Source organism: Urocampus carinirostris, chromosome 7, assembly GCF_059441175.1.
Source record: "Urocampus carinirostris isolate Australia breed hairy pipefish chromosome 7, RoL_Ucar_1.0, whole genome shotgun sequence".
Classification (NCBI taxonomy): Eukaryota; Metazoa; Chordata; class Actinopteri; order Syngnathiformes; family Syngnathidae; genus Urocampus; species Urocampus carinirostris.
This window is the reverse complement of record NC_142355.1, coordinates 6,366,747-6,384,749: the sequence shown is the minus strand read 5'-3', so window position 1 is coordinate 6,384,749 and position 18,003 is coordinate 6,366,747. Positions and strand designations below refer to the sequence as shown.

Genomic DNA, 18,003 nt, shown 5'->3' with positions numbered 1-18,003 from the left:
TAACGCGGACGTACAATTAGCCTGGGTTAACTTTATGTTTACGTTAAACATTCAAGGTAAACATTCAGGGTGTTGGAACGGATTAAAACGATTTACATTATTTTTAATGGGAAAAATGATTTCGGTGATCGTACAAATCGTTTTCGTACAGGGTTCTGGAACGGATTATGGTCGAGAACCGAGGTTCCACTGTAATTAGATTGCATGCGTTGTTGAAAAGACTAATGCCCCACACACCGAAATAAACAAACACGGGTCGACAATGGCAAAATGCCAATTGCCATTGGAGACGCTCACTGATAGCCACAAGGCTTTGCTGTTTATGTCATAAGTATGAGTGTGTATATGTGTACGCATTGGACAGGAAGGTCTGTGCAAAGATAATGGCATATCTGCCCTAAACAAACGTCAGAAAAAAACAGCATCGGTAATGCTAAGAGTACCGAAAGCTCAAGCTTGTAGACTGGCCTAAATTGTATATACATCAGAGCAATAATGCAATCAATAATAGTGCAAGGATTTTTATCAGCAACACATTTTCAAAATCAGTCGAGAAAGATAAATACTCATTTTTTTATACATGGCATATATATATATATATATATATATATATATATATATATCAACATACACACACACACATGAGAGAGAGAGAGAGAGAGAGAGAGAGAGAGAGAAAGCAAGACCAAGAGAGAGAGCGAAAAGTGAGACAGAGAGAGTGAAAAGCGAGAGAAAGAGCGAAAAGCAAGAGAGAGAGAGAAAAAGCAAGACCAAGAGAGAGAGCGAAAAGTGAGAAAGAGAGAGTGAAAAGCGAGAGAAAGAGCGAAAAGCAAGAGAGAGAGAGAAAAAGCAAGACCAAGAGAGAGAGCGAAAAGTGAGAAAGAGAGAGTGAAGAGCAAAAGAAAGAGCGAAAAGCAAGAGGGGGAGAGAGCAAAAAACGAGAGAGAGTGAAAAGTGAGAGCGAGAGAGAGTGAAAAGCAAGCAAAAGAGAGAGAGAAAGCAAAAAACGAGATAGAGAGAGAGAGAGAGAGAGAGAGAGAGAGAGAGAGAGAGAGAGAGAGAGAAATTGCATCTACTTATTTTTTTAAGTCTTGTGTGTTTGCTTATGCTGATCATGGCCTGGGGAAAGCATGTACTATTTTGGAAAGCTTTACCAAATATTTCGTATTTTCTTCCCCCTAAATTAGATCGCCTCTGTGTTTTTGTCTTTAGTTTGTCTCTCTTAACTCATTCAATGCCATAATATATAAGTACGTTTTCAGAAGCATTGTCCCTGAGTGCGCAAACATTAATATCCACTTTTCTTGTTTTATCTTTAAAAACTATGAAAAAGGATTTGGTACTGTTCATCCGTGACAATCAAGCCTCTAGGAATAATTTCAGTATGATAAATCACCATGAAATGGGATGAGTGGCTTCGATCTGATCATTGTCTACACATCGGGGAAGCCCTCACTTCCTAGTGTGGATTCTATATCCAACGAATGTGTGTAGGCAGCCACATATGACGAGTAGGCATAGTGAAGCAATTTGGTGAGAGTTGAGCAGAATTTACTCTTACATTATTTTTTAACATAATTTTCTCTATTCAGTCATTATTACATGTTTGTCCTGGAGTGCCATGTTTAATCTCATTGTAAACAATGTTCGCTACGTTCTTATCAATAACAATACAGACAATTATATGTTTAAAAAATATTTTTGTAAGTATACCTTTTTTCCCCTTTACTAGAAAAAGTTAAGTTGCTAAACATCTTCAAACTTGAAAAAAAAGTTCTTAAAAATAAGTTTTTTTTTTCTCAGATTGTGAAGAATGATTTTTTTTTTCTGTGAATAAACTCTTCTTTTTGTATGAGTCTTATTAATTCATTTTAACGGTGTTACTCTCGTAAATCCATGGCTTAACTCACCTGACGCCTTCATTTAGAAGATAAAGTTCATTGTCGGCCAAACCCTTCTTCTGAAACACTGCAATGACAGCATTGTGGATGCTGAAAAGACACAAAAACACAGCTTTTTATTACGTTCTACAACATGATGATAACAGCGAAAAGATTTTGAAAACCTCTGTTAAGTAGCCTTGCTACATATAAGCTACTTTAATTATGAGTAATCCGAGATACGGATGCCTTTTAGCAAAAATATCGCCTGACATATGACAGAAAATACAAGGTACGATAACTTCCAGAAGCTTCCGCGAGAGCGCCGAGTACTGGAAATGGACGGACATATTCTGTGGCACAGCATGGGGAAGCAGTGAGTGAAGATACCAAAGCCGCGGAAGAGTTTACACAGCGCTTTGCTTCTTTTTATTTATTTATTCATTTATTTTTTCTAATTCTATACTAAAGTGTTAAACTGCAACAAAACGGGCCTTTCTTGGAAAAAAAATGTCACACTGAAGAGCAGGGATGTCAAACTCAATTGCACAAGGGGCCAAAATTCAAAACACACTTAAGGTCGCGGGCCAACCAGGATAAACATTTATTGAACACACTTAAACTGAATGTTTTTGGAACATAAATATGAATAAAAACAGACAAGAATATTAAATTTAAACCTTAAATCACTTATACAGAATTTATTATTTTGCTGTAAATAAAAATATCTTTTTAAATTATACAACTTAGAACTTAACTTAAGCAACATAACATTAAAATAACATTCAAATTCCTTTGCTACTATGTCAATGTATATATTAAAAAAACTTAAATATCCCAAAAGATTTTGCTCTCCTTAATATATCTCCTGTCAAAAGTACAAATATGAAAATGCTACACAAATTATTTTGTAAAAACGTCACAACATTCTGAGAACAGGGAGCCTGATGTGCTTACCTTTGGCGCAGACAAAGTAGGGCGAGAGATGGGAGGGAGTGCTTGCACTTTTTGCATAGCTCCACCCATCCCTCCCACTCACCCAATCAAATAACTTTAAATTCTCTTCCAGTGTCTTGGCGTATTTACAATTTGTTCCGTGGATTCTGAACACTGAACACAGATTATATGTGCTGAAGAGGGAAGCTGCTGGTCCCTAAGCCCATAAAAGATAGTCTAACCTCTTCTGTGCTAATGCCAGTGGTGACTCCAAAGTAAAGCCACTGTTGTATCAACAAAGAACCTGCGCACAATTAAGACTCCTAAAGTCAGTTATCTCTGCCCTCCACTCACAGTATAAGGTTGCATTCTTTTTGGCCAAGCTTCCAAGGGCAGTCGGGGTTTTCTTAGGTGTTCGTTCTACCCATCATTTTACTTTGTTTGTTTTCCTTTTATTGGATCCTCCATGCAGAGGGACCCCATCTTGCAATTCTTTCCCCTTCCCTCGTTGGCGTGCACGGGCTTGTCGGCACGCTAGTCAGCGGCGTACTCTTCCCAAGTCCTTACCAAAGAAATATGAAAATTCCGGTTTGCTTTAGGCTCAGTCCCTCAAATCAAGTTAATGTGTCAGGCTCGTGCGGGGCTGTGACAACATCAAACCGCATCTGGTGAACCCACGGTACTATCGATTCAAGATTTCGCCTCTGGATTGGCCGGTGGAGGCAAGTGCTCGAACATATCATTGTTTAGACAGCATACCTGTCAAACCTGTACGTTTTTTGCCGTACAAAGTACCTTTATCATTTATTTTAAGACGTGTACGACGTATAAGAAAATTTGTACGGAAAAACGCAAATTTGTTCATTATAGGCACCATCCGGTATACACCAACTATCACGAAACGGCAAATCAATCAAGTCAAACGAGTTTGCAATAAACTCCCATCATGCATCATTCTGTGGTAGTTGTGTAGTGAAAGGAAGTCTGTCTCTTTTTAGAGAACCGGCTTTTTCGTCTCAACTCATTAAAGAGAGCCAGCTCTCAAACGGCCGACTTGCTTTGATGCATTGTATAACAAATTCATCTCATCTCATTAGCTGCACAGCTTATCCTCAGTAGGGTTGCGGGGGTGCTGGAGCCCATCCCAGCAATCATCGAGCAGTGGGCAGGGGACACCCTGAACTGGTTGCCAGCCAATCGCAGGGCACACGGGGACAGACAACTCGCTCGCTCATTCACACCTAAGGACAATTTGGACCGGCCAATCCACCTGAAATGCATGTCTTTGGAATGTGGGGGGAAACCAAAGTGCCCGGAGGAAACCCACGCAAGCACGGGGAGAACATACAAACTCCGCACTCCGGTAGCTGCCCTATATAACAAATTATCATGTTGTATAAAGAAGTTAAGAAAAAAAGGAAGTATAAAAGACAGGTTTGTGGTTATCCCTTTAATCATTATATTACCAACAATAATTTAATGCAGAAAATGAATTCATAATTTTAATAAGAACATTTATTATTCTACTTAATTATATCTGCATGTATTTTTTCCTTCTACAGTGAACGTCCAAGCTACTTCATTTTTGAACTCTTGAAAGTATTGGGACAGTGGCTCAGGAGGTAGAGCGCTCGTCTTGGGATGAAGAGATCGCAGTTCGAATCCCAGCTCCTCCGTGTTACATGTCAAAGTGTCCTTGGGTAAGACACTGAACCCCTAAGCACATTGTAAAGCGCTTTGGGAAGTCTTCATTGACTTGAAAAGCGCTACATAAATGCAGACCATTTCATTTCATTTTATAATAAACCTCATTCATGTCGAGCAACTCAGGATCTCACAACAAAATGTTAATCAACAATATATATGATATCACAAAACACATGCACAATATAACATGTTAAACTACATAAATAAACACGTTTGAAAAAGAAATATGGTGTAAGATTATTTTGTATTTTGTACGAGAAAAAACGACAGTTTGTAAGGGCATGGAGCCCTGGAACTTGACAGGTATGAGACAGTTCAATTGACAAATTTACAGTCCAAATAATTTTTGTGAAAGGCCGCCGAGACCCTCGAAAGCCTTACCTGTTCCAGGTGGCGTTGGCCCCAGCCCTCTTCTGCTTCTCGCCTCTGTCCTCTGGTGACCCTTTTTCACTCTTACCCAGCTCGCTGAGGCTGGGCGAGCTCATCAGCTTGAGCCGGTGTAGAGTCCTCATAGAGAAAAAGGAGAAGGTCCGAGGTTATGCAAATCAGGTACGGTCAAATGAAGTCCAGGGAGGGAGACAGAGGAAAAGGAAGACCAAGGACAGTGCAAAACAAATAAGCAGGACAGTGATGCCAGAAGAAAGCGTAGGACGGGTGCCGCCTTCCCCGAACTCTCTGACACAAGAGAGAGAGGACGGACGGAATTCTCAAACAATCCCACCATTGAAACCAACAAATACGTTAATATGCTTCATGCAGATCTCCAGAAAAGTACAGGCGGTAAAGCTGGTTAGAGGAACTCTCGCACGGATCGGTGATAAGTTCAGGAGGAAGTCCAGTTACAATACGGGACAATAAAAGAGAAACTCCTTACTACTTGTGTGTGAGGCAATTGTGCACACTAGCACAGCAAACTAACTACCGATAATAGTGTAAACAGCAGTAGTGTGTCATGGAGGCCATGGCGCCCAATTGGCCCCCCGGTGTATAGCCCTAGCTTCTGTCACGTTGCCATGGCGCCCAATTGGCGCCCATTTTTTTCCCTGGTATCTTTTGTCGCGTAATACTAACATTTTTGGGGGCTTATTTAGTCAATTGCACGATACAGAACTGTGTTTGATTACATTTTTAGTGTAGGTTCAATGTTGGCAACAAGATTGACTTGATATAATTGGAAATTATTTAAATGCAACACAAACTGTTTCTTCTTTTTCCCTGTTTTTTTCTACTTTTTTTTTAATCCCTTTAAAAAAAATCGTATTGTGTTTATTTTTTTTCCAGCGATTACTTTTTTCTTGCTTTTTTGTTCTCTATTTCTTTTTTCCTTTTATTTGTTTCTTTTTCTTTTTTTCTGGCTTTTTTTCTAAATTCCTACTGCTCTTTATTTCTCTTTTTGTTTTTTTTCCCAGCTCTCCACTACTTTTTCATTTTGGTATTTTTTTCTTTTTTGTTCTAATCCCCGTTCCTTTAAGTCATTTTGTACACAATTTTACAGAATATTTGGCCGTGTAGGGATTAAAGAAGCAAAAACAATCTGAAGAGCCGTTTGGGACCCAAAAGAGCCGGTTCTTTTTAGTGAGCCGAGCTGAAGAAGCCGGTTCTCGAAAAACTCTACTGACTTTACTCAACTTCGTTCTACTTCGACCTTGACTTCCAAATACCGCATTTAGAACACAACAACAGGGGAACTCGTGTATTTTTACCTTCATGCACTCTAACTTTGACTTAATTCACTTCTTAATTAGCAATATCGAGCCCTGATTTTTGTGAGCTGCCTATATTTTCTTGTGCGCGGAAAAGCTTTGGGTAGTGCGCAATTGCGCACTCACGCAGCTTAGAGGGAACATTGGTCATCATTAGTGTTTTCCAGATAATTATGGCTAGGCTATCCAGGAGCTTCCAGTGTCTTAAAAGTATCCAGTCTCTAGTATTTTGAAAGAGGTAGGGTACAGACCCCTATACTACAGTTTGTAAATTGATTTCTTGCTCTGTCAATCAAATGACACGTACCTCACGATACGTCACTGGCAGGAGGATACATTTATGGGAGGTCGCTGGTTCGCGCCTCGGCCGAGTCATACCTAAGACTTATAACATTGGTAAAATGGCGGCGCCCTCTGTTGGCTGCGGCTGCATCGGCTCGCTACAACGGGTCAGGTGTATCGACATTTCGTTCTGTGTACATTGTTACAAAGAATGACAATACAAAGGAAATTATTATTATTATTATTATTATAAGTGCACAAAAATCTAAGTGTGTGGCTAATCAATTCCCTGAAAATTAGCTGGAAATGTTGCAAGTTGTGATGGTTAAAAAGCAGACTAGAAAAAGGCAAGTGGATTTCAAGTGTAATGCTACAATTTACTGTTGTGTAAGAAGAGTAAAGAATGTCAGACACCTAATAGTTATTTTTGACGGAATAAGTGACTACAATAAAAAGAGATGCTGGATTTTTTTTTATAATAGGTTTTACTGGCTAAATGTCTTAAAAATTGTTTAAAAGCAGGCACAAATAATTTGCCAAGCTTCTGTATACCCACCAAAAGGCTGAATATTACTAATTGTTTTTTTCTGTTTTTTTTTAAATACAATAAAATGTTGTGTGAGCTCTAGCCGGACTAAACTTGACATTCAGATTTAACATAATGTTCATCAAAAATTAAGGACTATGAAGGAATATTGTGTGATTTTAATCAATTTTATGATGAGTTCATAAATGATTGAAGTCTACATTTTCACGCGATGGCGATGCGTTTCATTGTTTAACAAAAATAAGTAAACAAAATATTTCAGTGGAGATAATTATACCTGGGAGTAGGCTCTCCCAAGTCAAGGACCACTGGCATTCTGCACTTGACACGTGATGCATTCAAAGATCCCATATGGTCTAGCGGTTAGGATCCCTGGTTTTCACCCAGGTGGCCTGGGTTCAACTCCCGGTATGGGAAGCATTGCTCTTACAAGGGTACAGGAAACTTCTGTCTTCCAACAAAGTTACAACACTCCAGCACTTGTGTTTTAGGGGCGGCATTGGCTCAGGAGTTAGAGCGCTCGTCTTGGGATCAAGAGATCGCAGTTTGAATGCCGGCTCGTCCGTGTTACATGTCGAAGTGTCCTTGGGTAAGACACTGAACCCCTAATACCCCCAATAAGCAGGTTAACTTGCATGGCTGCAAGGCCGCTATTGGGAAATGTGGAGCACATTCTAAAGCGCTTTGGGAAGTCATTGACTTGAAAAGCGCTATATAGATGCAGATCATTTCATTTCTAAGACCAGAAACATTTTCTGAACTTTCCAACATTCAACAAAAAGCTCTGCTACCTGACTGTTTTTTTTTTCGTTATGTTCCATATAAAGCTCAATTTAAAATGTGTTTTTTTAAATAAATTTAACCTGAAAACATTAATTGTATAACTGTTACAAGCATGGCTAAGAATACAACTTCACAGGGAAGGATCCTCACGGTTCTTAGTGCAAAGCCACTTTCACGATACTGCTAGCACTACATCAGTGAGCATATGGTCATATGGTGTTAAATTAACACTGGTTATTTTACTGGGTCGACAACACAATGCATGACCATTTTGTTGATTGCTGTGCACTGAAAATTAGTAAGACAGTTGCTTGAGGATAAGATAGATAGATAGATAGATAGATAGATAGATAGATAGATAGATAGATAGATAGATAGATAGATAGATAGATAGATAGATAGATAGATAGATAGATAGATAGATAGATAGATAGATAGATAGATAGATAGATAGATAGATAGATAGATAGATAGATAGATAGATAGATAGATAGATAGATAGATAGATGTAACGAAGGGAACAGACAATCCCATTTCACCTCCATTTTAACTTTAGTGCAAGCGAGTGGCTTCTTGGAACTTTTCCAACAAATTTAAAAAGATGAGCGAGGGAAATATATTTTTGTTTTAATAGGGTTTATGTAGGAAGACAAACATGACACAAACACTAAAGGGATTTTAATTCTCTGCAACTCCAGACAAATTTGTTTTTTATTTTAGGCTAAAAGGGCGCTTAGGATCGACAACTGCATTGCATCAGTTTTTTGCTTGTCATGTCTGTCAACATCATGTGAACCCATGATCAAATAAAGACCTCTCCCTCCCCCTTGACTTGCTTGTGTTACAACAGTATGTTTGAGTTTGCTCATTTCCCACGCACAAGGTCAACTGTTAGAAAGAATAAGCAGTTCTGTGAACAAGTAAATGTTATGTCCGCTAATCACAGGCTTGAAAGACAGATCAATTGTCCCCAACCGGCAATAGCCGATAGAATATAATGCTGAACCTTCCAGTGTTCTCGTTTGCCCGCGTCCCTGCGTCCTAGACGCATTATTTTTGCTGGGGACGCATCGGGTCAAATCAACGTGCGTCCCCGGGACGCAACTTTTTTGACACCAAATTGTCATTATTACCCGATTACTTTTTTTTTTTTAACAAAGATTTACCGCACTCCAAACTTTTCGTCAGGCAGATCCGCCATTGTTGTTTTGGTCTCGCGCCGATCTCGGCAAACGAGATCTCGCTGCTTCGAGATGACGTCATTGTTGTGGCGGTTGTCGAGTGAAAAAGAAGTATGCCTCCGAAAAAAACTGTTTAGGTGCAAATCAACAAAAAATGGGTAATTTCTTCAGTGTCGGTAGTAAGTCGAAACATAACACAGAAAGTGGTAACAACGGCAATAATTCCGGCATGAAAAAACGAACACTAGCAAGAAAAGGACTTTTCTGCCCAAATGGACTCAATTATATTCCTGGTTACGCTATGAGGAGGACGATAATGGATTGGACTTTAAGAAGGCATTACAACTGTGGCGGAACAGCAAATCACGAAGAATATATGAACTGAAAAATCTGAAGTTATAACTGCTTTGTATTACCAATTAACTGTGATGATTAAAACTGCAAGAATATATAAATATTTCAGCAATAATATTTTGTATAGTGTACAATATTGTGAACTGAAAAATCTGAAGTGATAACTGCTTTATATTACCAATAAACTGTGATGATTAAAACTGAAATAAATATAGATTTTTATTATATATTTGTCGCCGATTTACAATTTCAACCGCGATAACACAAAATTTTGGGGACCCATAGATCTCTGTTGGGACCCATAATTTTTGAGCATGCGACTCCCTGCGACCAATCACTTTTCACAGGTAAAATGAACACTGACCTTCACCACAGGTCAGAGAAAATACCTTTTGGATCCATGTTGGTGTAATTCTGTAGACATACAGTGCTTGCAAAGTATTCATCCATCAATAACTTTTTGCCATACAGTATTGCCATATTTCAGGCTTCTAATTTATTAATAGAAAAACTCTAAATAATTTATTAGAATCAACTACATTCAGATTCAGATTTACTTTATTTTCATTCTTGTACACAGAACGAAATGTCGATACATCTGACCCGCACAGTTTCCTTGAATGTACAGATATAAATAAAATGTTGTATTGAGTTGGAGTATTGAAGTACCAATAATATACTAAATAATTATAGCTATGTATAGTATTTTACAGTAGTGCAAAGAGTGCAAGAGGAGCAGCTAACCAGATGAGCAAAATGGGCAGTCAGGTAAACAAGTCACTATACAATAACAATAACACTGGAGTACGATAGTGCAGAGGAGAACAGATGTGCAAAGGAGTGTGAGACATGACAAGAAAAAAAATATTTGTATTTTTATTAGTTTAATGAATACTTGAATCTGTAAATTCAGTTTGTTCTTGAGTATTTAATACATTAATACATTAATTACCTAAATAATAATGGTTTCTATTTTGAGGGTTTCGACTATAGAGGAATGTTTTCGGAACGCAACCCCGCAAAAACTGGGGATTACTGTACACAAAAAGTGTTTTCCAAGTTTTGATAGTATACCTGAACTTTTCTTTCCTGGAAAGATTTTCATTTCAAAACAAAACGATTTCAATCTAAAATCTAAAAAATGCTTAAAGGGACACTGTCACGTCTGACGCGGTTGCCATGGCGCTCAGCTGATTCCAACCGGGTGGCGGCGGATTCTGGCGCGGTTGCCTCGGCGCCCAGTTGTCCCCGCCCATGAACACCGGCTGAGACGTATTTGACCGATTGCTTCTTAGAGTACTTAAACGCGTTCCTTTGAACTGTGCTTTGCTGGAGCGTTTGTTATCCTTGTTAAACTTTGGTGAGACTTCTGTGAGATTTCTGCAAGTTCTGTTTAATTCTGAGAAATGCCTAGTCAGTAAATCTGCCTGCGTTGGATCCTGTTTTGTTTTTTGGTCTGATCCGTTTGTTATTATTTTCTGTTTCCCGCTCCGCTCCGTGACAGACACCACGTAAAATGAAGAGCACAACATGTGGATGTATTGTGTACCGATAACTGTAGATAACATAAACCTCGTATATGGTACAGTAAATTCTGGACTACAAGCTGCTGCTAAACACTGTGGCTTTAAATACGGTGCAGCTTAATCTTCTTCTTTGTGGCAGCACCGAGGAAAATGGCAAGCTGCTCTTTTTGACAATCCATGCGCTCTATAGACAAAACACCACGGAAAATTCTCGAAACATTTATAATGCCCTTCGAGAGAAATTAGTCAATGTTTATTTGTATGTGTATTTAAAATGTACTCTCATTATTTAAACTGTTTCACCCACGAATAAAAAACTCCATTTATACATCTGAAATGAACAGCAGTGGAAGGTATCAAAAACGCTACATTTCTTTTTCTGTATCATCCTTGTCAATATCAGGTCGCTGAAGTTTCCTTTAATCCTCGAAGAATGATAACAAGATAATTTAATCTGGTCAATTTCCGCGATTACTGCTCGCAACAACAGCATGAAAAGACAAGTCTGTGTTGCAATCTGGCACAATTCTGCACATTTTAAGTGACGCTGCCTTTATGCGCCTGTTCTTTTGGTTTAGTAGTAAAAATGTGCTTATCTTCGTAATCGCCACCTCGAATAGTCACATGATCCAAAAACATGTGACATAAACAACTATGAGCAGAATGGAAAAGGAGCAGCTGAAAATAATAAATGTATGCTGGGCTTAAAATGTGCAAAATAGACATGAATTACCGTAAATTCCAGACTATAAGCCGCTACTTTTTTCCCAAACTTTCAACCCTGCGGCTTATTCAGTAATGCGGCCAATTTATGTAATTTTTCTAACGGCCGCTAGCGGCGCTCGAGTACAAAAGGTAAGATTTAGACCGGTAAAATATATGCGCCGAGGAAGACTGCAACTTCTTGGCTTGTGCATAAATTAAATTAGCGTAAACATACCCTCATCATGCAAAATGCAAAAAGAAAGGCATGACTTGACGGTCTGCTGCATGAGGAGAGGAGGGCACAGAATCAGGAGTGGATGAGAGTTCCAGCGACAGTGACAGCGCGAGTGAGGCTGCGGGAGCGTGGGACGATGTCTATATGACAAAGTTTATTTCCGACACTGAGGAAGACGACTTTGATGGCTTCAGTTCTAAGGAGGAAGATTAGGACGGTTTACCGTGATTTTTGCAAGTACGGTATGTTTTTTTAACAGACCCGTTTACTGTGTTGCGAGCGTGTTGCTAGCGTGTTGCTACCATTAACTGCCCTGTCACAGGCACCGTTTGGGATGAAAGTTATATTATTATTATGAAAGCTTTGAAAACTCTCTCGGTGTACCGTCTTTCTTTGTAAATATGTGTAACCATGTCTTATATGTATTTGCAACTGTATATTTTTTATGTATTTATTTGAGACACTTGTTCTGATATGTTTTGCACAGGCGAATGAAAAAGAAGGGGCGGAGCAAACGTGGGGTGACGGGAAGTGGGGTAAAGGTGAGACCTGTTTGTGGACGCGGCGGACAATAGTGGATATGTATTTTTCCCACCCTTACCTTTGGAAATATACACTTTTTTCCTTGGATTACTTTCAACGGGAACCGGACTCTGCAGGTCTGCATCAAACCTTAAGTACCGATATCATTTTCAGTTCATTTTGCCGGCTGTGATTTTTTGACTGTGTACTTTAATGAAGTACATTCAGTTTCATTCGCGGGACTTAAAGTCGGGTTTGGGTCAATTTTGTGTTTGTGTTACATTTCATAATGTGGGCGCATGCGGCTTATATACAGGTGCGGCTTGTGTACGTACAAAATTGGTTTTCCTCTTAAAATGGGGTGGGTGCGGCTTATAATCAGGTGCGCTCTATGGTCCGGAATTTACGATAGTTCATTTTTATTGTTGTTTAGGCCTGCGTAATAAATTCTGCAGCTGCTAGTATACAGACAAAATAGTTTGAGCATGCAATTTTTAATCTTGTCAGGTGCACTCTGTAATCCAGAGTTTATAGAAATTTTGACTTGTATTTGTTGCAGGTAGTTCTAGAATGTTTCACGCACCAAACCTGGTAATTTTACAGCCGCCTTACTCCCTAAGAAGGGCAAAAGATGGTTTCGACTTGATGACCGACGTCGAGATTTACCGGCACGCATATAAGGGGATTACCCAGAATGCTCCAGTTAGGAACCTTTAATCTTGACATGCAAGTGATGCTCACCTCCTGATAGGATGCTCATTGCCGCCTTCCAAGTCCGGACTTGAGGGAGGCGCCGAGAAGGTGCTGAAGTTGAGAGAGAGGGGCCGGGGGGAGGACCGGGAGGCGGCGTGCCTCCGCCTCAGCCCGTCCAGCATCTTCAGATGCCAAAGAAAAAAAAAGGATGTTAAAATAAGCCAAGGACAGGAAAACTTAAAAAATAAACATAATCATTCATAATATCTTAAAGAAAAAGTAACTTGGACTGCATTTTTTATAGCTCAAATCACTGAAGAACTCCCAAAGCGCTTTACAATGTTTTCAATACTGTCATGTCCTGCACGGTTGTCATGGCGCCCAGCTGGCCCCGCCCCTTGACACCGGCTGACCTGCATTTTCCTGATTACTCCTATGGATACCGTAAATTCCGGACTATAAGCCGCTACTTTTTTCCCCAAACGTTCAACCCTGCGGCTTATTCAGTGATGCGGCCAATTTATGTCATTTTTCTAACAGCCGCCAGCGGCGCTCGAGTACAAAAGGTAAGATTTAGACCGGTGGAATATATGCGCCGAGGAAGACTGCAACTTCTTAGCTTGTGCACAATTTAAATTAGCGTAGACATATCCTCACCATGTAAATTGCAATAAGAAGGGCACATGACGCAGCTTTCAAGCTAAAAGCAATCGAGCAGTTCAATAAAGGAGGAAACAGAGCTACTGCACGTAAAATTTACTCTGCGAGTTCGTTGCTAGCGTGTTTTTGAATAAGGGAGCGTGGGACGACGCTTTTATGAGATGGTCTCTTTCCCATACTAAAGGAGGACAACTTTGATGACGACAGTTATAGGGAGGAAGATGAGAACTGTTTACCGTGATTTCTACATGTACGGTATGTTTTTTTTAACAGAGCCGTTAACTGAATTGCGAGCGTGTTGTTAGTAGCGTTTTGCTACCCTTCACAGGCACGGAAAGTTATAATATTATTATTAAAGCTTTAAAAACTCTCGGTGTACCGTCTTTCTTTGTAAATATGTGTAACCATGTATAATATGTATTTGCAACTGTATATTTTTGTAATGTATTCATTTTAGAGACTTATTCTGATATGTTTTCCACGGGCGAATCAAAAACGGGGGCTGAGGGGAAGTGGAGTAAAGGTGAGACGTGTTTGTGGACGCAGCAAACAATAGTGGATATATGTTTTTCCCACCCTTACCTTTGGAAATATACATTTTTTTCCCCCTTGGATTATTTTCAACGGGACCTGGACTCTGCAGGTCTGCATCAAACGTTAAGTACCGGTATAATTTGCCGATCATTTTGCCGGCTGTGGTTGTTGGACTGTGCACTTTATATTCAGTTACAATCGCGGGATTCAAAGTCGGGTTTGGGTCAATTTTGTGGTTGTGTTACATGTTTCAATGCGGGCGCATGCGGCTTATGTACAGGTGCGGCTTGTGTAAGTACAAAAGCGGTTATCCTCCTAAAATGAAAATGTGGTGTGTGCAGATTATAATCAGGTGCGCTCTATAGTCAGGAATTTACGGTATTTATACCTTCCTTTTGGAACTGCCCTTGGCCAGATCATTGTTTACCCTTGTTGGAAACCTGTTCATGCCTGTTTATTCTTGTTGTGCTTGTTGGACTTTGTTGCACTTCAGTGTAACATTCTGAGAGATTCCTGCAAATTCTGTTTAATCCCGTTAAATGCCTAGTCTGTAAAATTTGCCTGCATTTGAGCCTGCTTTGTTTTGTTTTTGGTCCGTTTTGGTCCGTTTTGGAGGACAACTTTTCTTTCTCAATTAAAGTGACAGATCGCTTACGCAAATGAGTTACAACTTCCTGCTTCCCGACCCGTTTCGTGACAAATACCTATTTATTCACAAACACTAAAGAGAAGGCAAGTCATGATTATTTGTATAGCCCTTAATTACAAGGAGTCTCAAAGGGTTGCACAGACCACAGATTATTGCAAACTACAGACTATTATTACACTATCCCCTGATCTAAAACCTACATGAGGGCAAGGAAAAACTTAACATATTGTGCATTCGGTGTATTGAACTTAAAGGGAAACGTAGCAATATTCATTCACTAGATGTGACTGCATCGTGTAGTGAACAGGTGTCAAACAGGCGGCCCGCGGGCCAGATCAGGCCCGCTAATGGATTGAATCCGGCCCGCGAGACAACACTCAGAGAAGCGCAAGAGAAAAACAAGCTGCAGGTTGAAATATGTCAACTTGATGTCGCCAAAGCCAGGTGCCTCGAACAAAGACACTGTACTTGTATTTATTTCTCTCTCTCTCTCTTTCTTTTCCACCCCTTTTCTCCCACTCTGTCTCTTTCACTCTCTGCGTCTCTCTTTTTCTCTTTCTTTGTTGCTCTTTGTCTCTTTCTCTCTCCGTGTCGTTTAACCTCTTTTGCTCCAACTTCCTTTTTTCCTTTTCTGTCTTTTCTCTTTCTCTCTTCATACCCTTCGCGCTTTCTTTTCACTTTTTCTCCTTCTGTCTTTCTATTTCTCTTTGGATTTCTTTCTTCCTCTCCCTTTTTCTCTCACGACTTTTTATCTTTTGTTTCTCACGCTCTCTCACTCTCCTTCTTTTTCTTTCTTTGTCCCGCCCTCTTTCCTTTTCCCTCCCTATTTCTCTTATTTCTTTATCTCTTTTTCTTTCTCTTTAATCTACTGGTCCGGCCCCCGACAGAATGTTTGTTCTATCGTGTGGCCCCCGAGTTAAAATGAGTTTGACACCCCTGGTGTAGTGCAACCTCGAGTGCTACAAAGCACAAGTAAGACTTATATGTCTTAATCCCCTTTTTGTTTTGTTTTTCTTTAAAAAAGGCTTATATGAGGCTTTTATTTTTATTTTTTTAATGAATTGAAAAAATACAACAATTTTGTATCCACCCACACCAGTGAAATCTCTCAAGAAATGACATATTACGGCTCATATGTTTTCTGAAGCCGAGCCCTAATTGGTGTTACCCATGCCCTCACAAGTTGTGATGTCAATTTCAGGTAGAAAGTAACAAACTACCACTAGGAAATGCAACCTTAAAATTTTGGAAAGCCAATAACAAATGTCTACAATTTATATGTAATCCTTACTCTAAAACACGTATCACGGTGGCTTGGTTAGGTGTAACCTGTGCTTATCCTCTTGGGTGCAACCCGTAGAGACAATGCCATACAAACTAATCCTAGCTGCAGTTCATCACGAGGGAAGAACAAATGCAATTGCAAAAGCAAAGCTACCAGAGAGCAATTTTGTCTTCATTTTTAAGCAGACTTGTTGCAAAACAGGTCAACGATTTCAAGCATTTACGAGCACTTCACCCGAAACTCAACCTTCTTCAATCCCTAAAAATTCTACATGAGGAAATTTCAAGGATTTCAAGCACCCGTACAACCCTGGACTAAACACATTTCAGTTTTTGTTTTAATGCACTGGAATCCGAATCTGTATCGAGTCGGCCAACTGTGTTTTCAAAGCGTTATCTTGCATGTGCAGTCTTGAGCTACAGTTTCGTGTGTGTCGTTTCCACGCCAACTGGAGGAGTTTTGCAATATTTGCTCAACTCGCACTGCAACATAACCACACAAGTACACAGTATCCAAGCATAAAAGCATGTATAAGCTTGCCCAGCAAAACTACAAAGGAATTGAGCATTTATTTAATGTTCCTGAGGTCCATCTTTTAATCCTTGGACTGAGATTACATTACTGGCACGAATATCCTTTATTAGAGTCCCTTTTGGTAAATAATTAATCCCTAGAAATGAGTAACAGTGCAGTACTAGCAAGGCTATGGCCAGAAAGACCAACTGTTGGTTATTGGTCCATCTAAATGCCGTGACTTATTCTCAAAAACTCCTGTGAACATTGACAAACGTCACACAGAGTGACTCAGTTAAAAAACTTAGGTGTCTAGAACCGCTTTCTTCCATCTTCGCAACATTGCTAAAATTCATCCTATGTTGTCTAAGTGATAGGTTGGTCGTTTTGGTTGTAACATTTCTCAGAATTCACTGTGTGAATATAACTTGTTTTTATATTCCTAAATATAAAAACAATCTTTCACACACACACACACACACACACACACACATGAAGTAACGTTTCAATAATCAGTCTAATTGCATCTCTTGTACGTTTATCAGTCTTGTACTCTTTTATTTTGAAGTCGCATTTCCGGTGTATTTATCTGTTTCCTGTGTGAAAGAAGTTAACTAGACACACGGGGGGCGGGCAGTGCGGCCGGGGCACTCGCCCGGACAGTGCTATTAAATTTATTTACCTTAATGCTTGTTTTTATTTGAGTAATTCTGCCAACATAGAGTTTATATAAGTTTTAACTTTATCACTCAGTCGGATGCGATCCTGAAAGGGAGATTACCACATGTGCGGACCTTCTCAAGGTTTCTTCATTTTCCTCCTGTTGAGGTTTTTTAGTTTTTCCTTGCCCTCATGTTGGTTTCAGATCAGGGGATGGTGTAATAATAGTCTGAAATAATAGTCTGTGCAATAACCTGTGCAGCCCTTTGAGACTCTTTGTGATTAAGGGCTATACAAATAAAAATGACTTGACTTGATCATAGAATGTACCATCCCAAATGGACACAAAGTATGTGCAAGCACCAAGATAACTGCTTTATATTAATTAACAACAAAAAGCAGTTATTTTGATCAGCGCCACACAGATATGAAATAGGCGCCGCAAAGGCCGACATTCCTAATGACGCCCTCAACTCCAGTCAGTTATTTTAATGGCTTCCAGCCAAACACTTCTACAGTGCTTTTGCAAAAGCCCGTTTTCTCTGGGGATTGCAAAAAAAGGCATTTTCCTTGACATTGCCATTTGTGTAGTAACACACATAACAGCTGGGCATGCTGTTTATATTGTGACTCTAAAAACGCAACTCA

The 18,003-nt window shown here is 39.6% G+C and overlaps 1 protein-coding gene across 1 annotated transcript in view; it reads right to left on the bottom strand.

The window, feature by feature from the left end:
* The window catches only part of prr5a (proline rich 5a (renal)), a 38,619-nt gene that overhangs the window by 18,405 nt on the left and 2,211 nt on the right, over window positions 1–18,003 (bottom strand). Inside the window, exons 2-4 of the mRNA XM_088339605.1 lie at window positions 13,103–13,236; window positions 4,905–5,030; window positions 1,911–1,991 (exon numbers count right to left, since the gene is read on the bottom strand). Of these exons, the coding sequence (XP_088195731.1) occupies window positions 1,911–1,991; window positions 4,905–5,030; window positions 13,103–13,236 (341 nt within the window). The remainder of the gene's footprint in view (window positions 1–1,910; window positions 1,992–4,904; window positions 5,031–13,102; window positions 13,237–18,003) is intronic.